The sequence below is a fragment of the Neolamprologus multifasciatus genome, chromosome 7 (assembly GCF_963576455.1).
Source record: "Neolamprologus multifasciatus chromosome 7, fNeoMul1.2, whole genome shotgun sequence".
Taxonomy (NCBI): domain Eukaryota; kingdom Metazoa; phylum Chordata; class Actinopteri; order Cichliformes; family Cichlidae; genus Neolamprologus; species Neolamprologus multifasciatus.
In genome coordinates this window covers 52,109,845-52,118,708 of record NC_140445.1, presented here as the reverse complement: position 1 = coordinate 52,118,708, position 8,864 = coordinate 52,109,845, and the positions used below count along the sequence as shown (strand labels likewise).

Here is an 8,864-nt window from a genome sequence, read left to right as displayed (position 1 = left end):
ATATATATATATATATATATATATATATATATATATATATATATATATATATATATATATATATATATATATATATATATGCTTTCCTTTGGATGACTGCTTTCCAGGAAGGCAGTGGGAGGTTTAAATGGAAGTATGTTTTGTTATTGCAGTTCTGTTTAACACAGCTAGTAAATGTTTGCCAAAGTGTGTTTTTTAGTAGTTTATTTTTACTTTATCTGCTTTTTCAGATTTGACAACGTGTTTTCTTATTTGTTATAATTTTGCTGACTCAGTGACAGTGATTACAAGAGTCAAAGTTGATCACATAGTTCCTTTTAATGGATGTAAACCCAGTCATACCAGTTCACTTCACAATGATACATTTGCACTAGCCATGAACAAAGGAAAAATAATTGCTTGAAATGAGGCTAAAGTGTGCACTGAGAAGCAATGTTGTTCACTTTGTTCACCAGAAGGGTTGCCACTAAAAAGTTTAGTCTCCAGCAGCAGGATTTAGACAGTGAATGAGACATTTATTCATGGAGTCTGTAGACATCAACAGAAGAGCTTTCTGAAAGCAGTAACAAAGTTCAATATGGAGGGAAGGTGGGCTGCAGACGAGTAGTAACTGATATTTTTTGATGAAGTTCAAGGCACCAGCACAACCCTCATGGTGTTGGTGTAACCAGACCCTGGGCGCCACCCGGTCACAACAATGGCTATGTCGCCAGTTTTGAAGAATTTGCGGTGCTTGCCTACAAAAAGAGGTTTTTAAAAAGGGAAAAAAAGATTAAGTTAACAAGTAAAAATCTCTTGCTCAGCTTTACTGAACTACCAGAACATCCTCTTAACTCTGACACTCACCAACTTCCATAGAAAAGTTCACACGCAGGTCCACATCCTCAGCCCAGACGTCGTTGGCAGTCTTGGTGTAGAGCACAGGGTAGATACCACGATACAGGTGAGCCTGGCGGGCGGCCTGACCGCAGCGGGTCAGAGCAATGATGGGGGCACGGGGCCTGTACCTCGACAGCATGTGAGCAGACCTGCAGGTGACAGGCACAAGTCACTGCACTCTGACATAACTTGGAGCAGTTATAAAATAGCTGGCTATTTATTTTAGAAGTTAGGGAACAAAATATTAATTCGTTTGAAGTTTAAATTAGTGTTATTAGTGCAAGTCTAATATTTATTCTCAATCTGTCTTTTAGTTCAACTCCTGATTAAAATGCTTGGCTTTCTAGCAGCTAAATGCTTTATTTAGTTTACCTGCCTGTTGCTAACTAGCTGCTGTTTCACACTATGTAGGTAGCATGCTGTGAACACACCTACTGAGGCAGAAAGAGCCCACCAATAAGAGCAGAGCAAAGCAAAAAGGTGTGAGACAACCAACACTGAGCTGAAAGATGCTACACATCTCCACAGAGCTGATCTGAACAGCAAAGTCAGGAGATAATTTAGTTCAGTCATATAAATCACTCTTTAAAAGTATTAAGTATAGCCCACGTTATTTCATAGGATTATCATTATAAAATCAGCCCAGTTGACTATATGTATGTGCTGAGTGCCACGTGCTGGGAGGATGAACTCCAAAGTGGAGAAGAACGATTAGGGAGTTAAAATTAACTTGTAAAATGTCAGGGTTCAGATCTCAAAAAGGTCACGGGCAGAGCACAGATTGTGATTGCAGTGAAACTTGGCACACTTCAAACGAGCTGGGGGCTTGCGTTCAAGAAGAAGCGGAGGCAGCAGGATAGAAGAATATTATAATGCCCCAGTTTCTTCTCTGAGAGTGGGCGCCGGGAGGATATTATGACTCAGCTTTAGAGAGATTTACTGGGTGGAAATGTTCCCGGAGTCTCACCTGCCAGTCTTGGTTAGCACAATGATTGCACTGGCGCAGCACTTGAAAGAAGCCTCGACGGCACCAATAGCGACGGACTCTGTGGGGTCACGGGTCAAATGAGTGAGGCGACGCAGCTCCTCGAACACCTGCCTGTGGAACATGGCTGCCTCAGCTTCACGGGCGATCTGAATAAGTGAAAACAGATTACAGTGGCTGTCAGACTGCAGATACACAGCTAGTCTGAGCTGTGGGAGCAAAGACCAAAGTTAGGCTTAGTGCAGAGTTCCTCATACCTGAAAGCAAACTGAAACATCAAGCTACACAACAGCCACGGCTGCGATGTCCAGAGACCGTTGCTGTGCACTACAGACACATGCAAGCTGAGCTGTATCACACCACGCAGAAGACAAGAGGAGATGCTGTTGGTAGCAGATGGAGTGCAGGAGCAATGATGGGCAAAGAAGGTTGAAGAAATGGGAAACAAGCTGTTAGTAAAACCCAATGTGGTGGTAGAGATGTCATGCCACCTTTGACCTCTGACCTTTCCTTAAAGGCCAACAGATTGAGCTGACAGTCGAAGTGATAATAATGTGATGCAGAACAATTTATAACTACGTTTCTTACTGCCATTGTTTTTATTTACAACATATACGCATATAGGGAATCAGATATGTGGATTCTAAATATCAGGTTACTTTGACCTTTTTTGACCTTGAAGAAGAGGTCAGAGGTCCAAACTTTCATTAGATGGTCTTTATCTTTATAACTATGCTTAAAATTCTAGTGCTTTTGTTTATAAATTATACCTGTTATTTATACCTGTTCTAAAAAATGTAACGTACATGACATGGCAGACTTGATTATCGTAAGAAGCGCTTATGTTTACGGTCTTTTTTTAATTTCTCTGGATTTGAGTGTGGATAACATTCATGGCCTTGATCGTTATTGTTAAACTTTACTGATATGCCCTCATGGAACCTGTGAACAAAACAATGTTACATATTCTGGGCATAAATTTTCTGGACGCAAGGCACACAGTTCGCGATTAGCAAGACAAGACAATAACGAGTGCAAAAGTGAAACAAGTAGCTTCAGATAAAAGGGAATGCACACAAAGGAGCAAGTCTAATCTGAATCATGTGAACCTTCTGTTGCTGAAAAACTATCTGTTTGGCAGCAAACGCTCAAGATTCACATGTAAGATAAACCACACACTTTAACAAGTTGGGGAAAAGCTTCCTCAAAGGCTCAAAACACAACAATTTGACTGAGTATGACTGCTGCGGCAGCGGCAAACTTCACAGGAGGAGTTCTCCTGTGAAGGAGAAACCTTCTGGTGTTCTTTTGATATTGGTATTAAAGATGGTTACACTGAGCACATTCACACTGAAGCCATCTTACCAAATGCTGTGTGCGCACTGCCTCCAGAGGGTAGTCTCCCTTGGCCGTCTCACCGCTCAGCATGATACAGTCGTTGCCATCCAGCACAGCATTGGCAACATCACTGGCCTCAGCGCGAGTAGGGCGAGGCTTCTTGGTCATGCTTTCAAGCATCTTAATGTGAAGAAAGAGACAGACTGCACCATTTCACGTCTGCAGAAAAGCACTTATTTGGACTCCACTAATCTGTGCTCCCATCACAGACCTGTGTGGCACAGACGATTGGCTTGCCAATCCTGTTGCATTTGCCGGTCATCATTTTCTGGGCGATGAAGACCTTCTCGGTTGGGATTTCAATTCCCAGATCTCCACGGGCCACCATGATGCCATCACTAGCTTCCAGGATCTCATCAAATCTTTTAGAAAAAAAAAAAAGGGGGATGAAGAAAAAAAGTTCAACCATCAAAAAGACAGACTTGTGCTGTGATCGTTTGCGCACTACACCACCCACCTGCGCACGCCCTCATGGTTCTCCAGCTTGCTGATGATCTTGATGTCCTTGCCCTTCTCACCGAGCACTTTCCTGACAGCATGAACGTCAGCGGCCTTACGGATGAAAGAGGCGAAGACCATGTCAACACCCTGTTCCACGCCAAACTGCAGGTCCTGAATGTCCTTCTCAGAAACTGCAGGGAGGTCAACAGCAGCTCCGGGCAGGTTGACGCCCTTCTTGCTGCCCAGCGTGCCGCCGTTCTCAATGTCACAAATCAAGTAATCGCTGCCTTCGGTTACAAAGAAGCACAGAAAAAATATTTCAGCTACTGGAGGCAGAACGAAAGGAGGACGGACAAATTGTTCGTGCTCTTACCGACTTCTTTAACCTTGAGGGAAATCAGACCGTCATCAACATAAATGTGGCTTCCAACCTGCACAACCTTAGTGATGTTTTTGTAGTCCAGCCACAGAATTTTCTCATCACAGTTGTCTTTGTACTGGTCATCGAGCGTGATCTTGATGGTTTCACCCTTTTTCAGCTCAACCTCAGCAGTGCCACTCTGAAAACAATGAGAAGTGACTTGAGGAGAGAGTTGCTCACACTGGCCTCATTAGAGCTGCGGTAATCTGGCAAGAACTCACGCCTTTGATAAGTCCAGTCCTGATTTCTGGTCCCTTGGTGTCCAGAGCGATGGCCACTGGTCTGTAGTCAACAGATCCAGGTACAAAGCTCTCAGTTGCGTCGCGGACATTCTTGATGGTCTCGGCATGGTACTGCATGAAAACAGATGTTATATTAAAAAGATCTTGCAATGGTTTAAACCTAGAAAGCCGGTCAGAGGTTTTGCGTAACTATTTTTAAATCCCTGTAGAACCTGAACCGCGTAAGCTAGCGCAATAATTTTTTTGCATATGAAACCGGAGGAGTTGTACTTACATCTTATGCCATCAGCTTGTCCTAGGTCACGGTTTCCTTCCACATATAGCTTTGCAAAAATTGCATAAAAAGCGCTTGCAGGAACAAAAACATAATATTCCAGAAATACGCTTTGCCGATCCGATCAGCTGTTCATAACACTTCCTACATTGAAATAGATGTCAGCGCGAACGATCGCATGTCCGACATTGCCTGCCTGAAACCGGAAGTGACGTCATTTTCGCGGAAAATGTAGTTTTTTACTTGTAGGCTTTAAAAGCCCATACTGATGTTTTTAAAAGTTATGTTTGACTTTATGCTTTTCTGAATAGTTTCTGGGATGCTTAGAACTCGAATTGCACTGCTTTAAATAGTTTATTTTGATGCACATGCTGGCTTTTTTTTTTGCAAATTTGCATTTTAGGATTGTTTTTTGTTTTTCCTGCAGTATATAAAAATTGGTGTATCTCAAAAATAAAACTATGAAGACACTCCAAATAAATTTCCTGTTGTTGTAAACTATTTTTTGCAACTTTTTTGTATTTAAAGTTTTGAGGGATAAACCTCTTAAATTTCTCCAAGTAGAAGTATATGTAAAAAACAAAACAAAAACGATTTTCAATTTTTTTGTAGTTTATTGCACTTTTTTGCAATTTATGTAGTTACTATGGACTTAATGCATACATATTATTAAAATTTGGGCTATAACAGTTGTATTGATGTATAGCAACTTGAAATGCTCCCACAAATGGCACTACAGCATGTAAAAATATAAAGTAAGCTCTGGCAGACTTGGTTCTATGGTAGGTCTTAAAGGGTTAAAAAACAAATTAATTAAAAACATTACAAAAATATTAAAGGTGGATATTTATACATTTTTTAAACCCTTTGTTTAAAAACAGCTAAATTCAGTTAGTAGAGCAACAGGTGACGGCTCAGTGCTGGTTATGTAACTATATATTTATTTATAAGTGCAACATATTTTGAAAGAAAGACATTGTTCAGCTGAACTGTACATAAACAGCTGCCACATACTTCGGTACATGACAGGTATGAATGTATTTTTCACTTAAACAAAAACAGTGATGTGAATTCTGACTACTGTCCTTGGTCACTGGCTTCTCTACATGCCTTCTCCTCATACTGTTGCTGTGGGGGGGGGGGGGGGGGGTGACTCCTATTTATAGCTGCACTGGCAACTGTGACACCAATAACACAGAGGTCAAATGTATTTTCCCCTCCTCAGAAGAAATCATATATTCACTTTGCTGTACAGCTAAAACTGAGGTCTTTTTATTGACTGCTGTCGAGCCACTTTGAGTCAAGTTAAATTGGAGAGAATTTTTTTTAACACACTTAACCTTTCAAGATCCAAAAATTAACTGTGGGTGTTCATTGCTACAGCTGATGACATTTGACGGCTCATCCACTCAGGTGACAGTGAAAAAGGGAAAGAGGCTTGACTTTTAAAGGCGAGGGGGTCAACAGTGTAATGCATCCAGGCCACGATACAGTGGGTTCACAAGCTACTAGTCAGACCGAGCGCCAAAGGGGGCGAGAGGAGGCTCAAAGATCACATTACAGATGGTCACCAGGCCACAAGAGTAATGGCACTCTGACTGCTGCTGCAGTAAAGGGTGAATCCTCACCGACTCACTTGTAAAGGGCAAAGAAACTGATTGATGATCTGGGTTTGTACTGTCAAGCATGTGGCTTTACTGGAATCTGTGACGTCACAGTGTGTGATTGTGAAATCAGGGCTTTAGCAGGTTAGAACATTTAATGTGAAAAAAATAAGGAACTGAGGTTGGCAGAAAGTATTTCAGACCCTTCACTCACTTCATGTGTGCCATGGGAGAAGTTCATTCTTGCAATGTTCATCCCAGCCTTGATCATTTCCTTGGCCATCTCCACAGATCGGGTGGCAGGTCCTGGATCGAGACAGTTAATGAACGCAGTGAGACACGGGCCCAAGATGATCACATTTTTGCACCAAGGTCGTGTTTCTTTTTTCGATGCAGATACATGAAGAAAATAATCAGATTGTACACATAATAAGCATAAATCAATGGGCCTTGGCAATGCGCCTGACCAATTGTGCAGATGATGCCAGTGTTGCGAGCCACAGCCGGCTCAGAGTCGATATCCAGCAGGCACATGTGCTCAATAAAGGTGTCTGCCATAGCAGCTTGTAGCTGCTGGGTGTGGATGATAGAGGAGCCTGTATCCTTTGGCTTCGACATGGCTGGATCTGTGTCTGCAGGAAAAGACCTTGGAGAGAGAGAAAGAAACATGAAAGATAATCGACCGTGGCCCTGGTGACCAACCATAGGTTATGTAGAAAATCTCCGTTTTTTTCCATGGGCATCTAATATTTTTACTCGTGACACAATGGATTTTGCACTTACAACCAATAAGTTGAAGAAGAATTTATATAGACAATAAAAAATCAAAAAGAGCGTACAAACAAAAAAAGAGACCGAAAATATGTTATAGGAAAAGAGAAAAGAGTGTCACCACAAACTAAATGTTCCACCTCTCTGTGGATGACTTTCAACCCTCTCACAGTCCAGTTTGTGCTATCTGGAGAACAGCCGACACAAAAAGCAAGGACAACAGTATGGGGCTGAATGACTGCACTCTCCCACATTCCAGCATGAGTGTATGTTAAAGAAGAGGAGCTGATCACTTCTGACAGCGACTAAAGCTGATTCACATACACACAAAAAACCCGCACAAACTTGAGGAGGAGGCTGAAAAAACAACGTTTCCTGCCTGAAGTGTAATGCTGGTCCACAAGCCCACATTATAGAGACGAGTAAAACTTATATGATTCAGCTTGCACTTGTTTAGCCTGGAGGAGTGCAGCATGCTTGATAAAAGTGTGTTGTCGGGCAGTGCATGGATTTGTGGTGGGTGGGCTGAGACCATATGTCTGCCCTTTGTATTCACCTAAAATAACAGTCAGCTGAGGCTATTTGTGGACTGTAGAAACATCAACGTCATAATCAAACAGCAACAGACATTTTTATTAACTCGTTATTTAATTAAACTGATTACAGACATTCGATCTCTTACATTGAAGGTTAAAGTGTGGTTAAAGGGAAACCAAAGTTGTAGTCATTTTATCTGATGATTTTAATTTTATTTTAAATTATTGTCTATCAATTGTAATTGTATTTATGATGTAATTTGGTTTTATGAAAATGTATGTTTTATTGTAATATGTATTTATTTAGATTGTAAGCCCAACAAGGGACAATTGTTGAAAATTAGCAGTAGCTATAAACCTATGTGCGGTACATCAGTCTCATGTCTTGCACTTGAACTATGTTTAACTGCACTGTCCCTTTTAAATAAATAAATTCTAATTAAATCAAAGTCTTTATTGATCCCTTTGCTGTCTGCAAAACCAGCAAAAAATAAAATAAAATAAAATAAAATAAATAAGTGTAACAGCTACTTCCTAAAATTGATCCAAGCCAATATAACCCAAATCACTGACTTAAAGGTGATACATTTGAACGTTAATAAATGTTATTGCGAGATTATGGTTTCTTTAAACGTGCAGTTCAGTAAGAACACATTTAGTTTTTAGCTGCTTAATTAACAGGTAACATGCTACATATATACATAATTACCAGATAAATCTAAAGGATTGCATGTGCAAAACCAACATTAGCGATTCTGATCTTCCACACAGCTTACATACTACATTTCTACACTTTTAAACCTTTCCTCCATCTCGAAGACACAAATAACGCGACTCTGCTGCTGTTACTCACCTACTAAGTGAACTTTGCAGGGACCAAAGCGCCACAAGTCATGTCGCAGCGAGCGGTTTTATGCCTGTAACTGACCGGGACTACTTTCCTTTGAGTGACATAGGATATAGGGCGGTGAGGGCAATAATGGTGAGTGAAGAGATGCTTGAATTAAATGTTTATTTTGACAGTTGTTTCATATTCAGGGGGAAATATTCAGATAAAAAGACGGAGGTTTGCCAGATTTTGAGTTATACATAGTTTACGCTTTAAAGCACAGGTGCAAGTTTAGTTCACAGTTTAATCACAGAGCTCAAAACATGACACCATCATCTGTTTGGCCCGGAGACAGCTCAAATTCAGTGCAACCGCTGATGTCGTATCTGGAAAATTAACCTCATAAGAACCAGGAGAAATATATGCAGTAATAAGGGATATGTACAAAAACAAGATAAATACATACAAAACAACAGAAAGGCAC

General features: G+C 40.9%; 1 protein-coding gene across 1 annotated transcript; it reads right to left on the bottom strand.

Moving 5' to 3' along the window:
• Positions 1-299: 299 nt before the first annotated feature.
• pkmb (pyruvate kinase M1/2b) lies at positions 300-8,494 on the bottom strand. Its single transcript, XM_085168408.1, has 11 exons — positions 8,405-8,494; positions 6,712-6,890; positions 6,459-6,550; positions 4,346-4,477; positions 4,077-4,263; positions 3,720-3,990; positions 3,474-3,624; positions 3,230-3,382; positions 1,847-2,013; positions 847-1,028; positions 300-737 (listed from the first exon to the last, which is right to left on the bottom strand). Exons 2-11 carry the CDS (start codon positions 6,860-6,862, stop codon positions 631-633), a joined length of 1,593 nt encoding a protein of 530 aa, XP_085024534.1. The 5' UTR covers positions 6,863-6,890; positions 8,405-8,494; the 3' UTR covers positions 300-630.
• Positions 8,495-8,864: the final 370 nt, after the last annotated feature.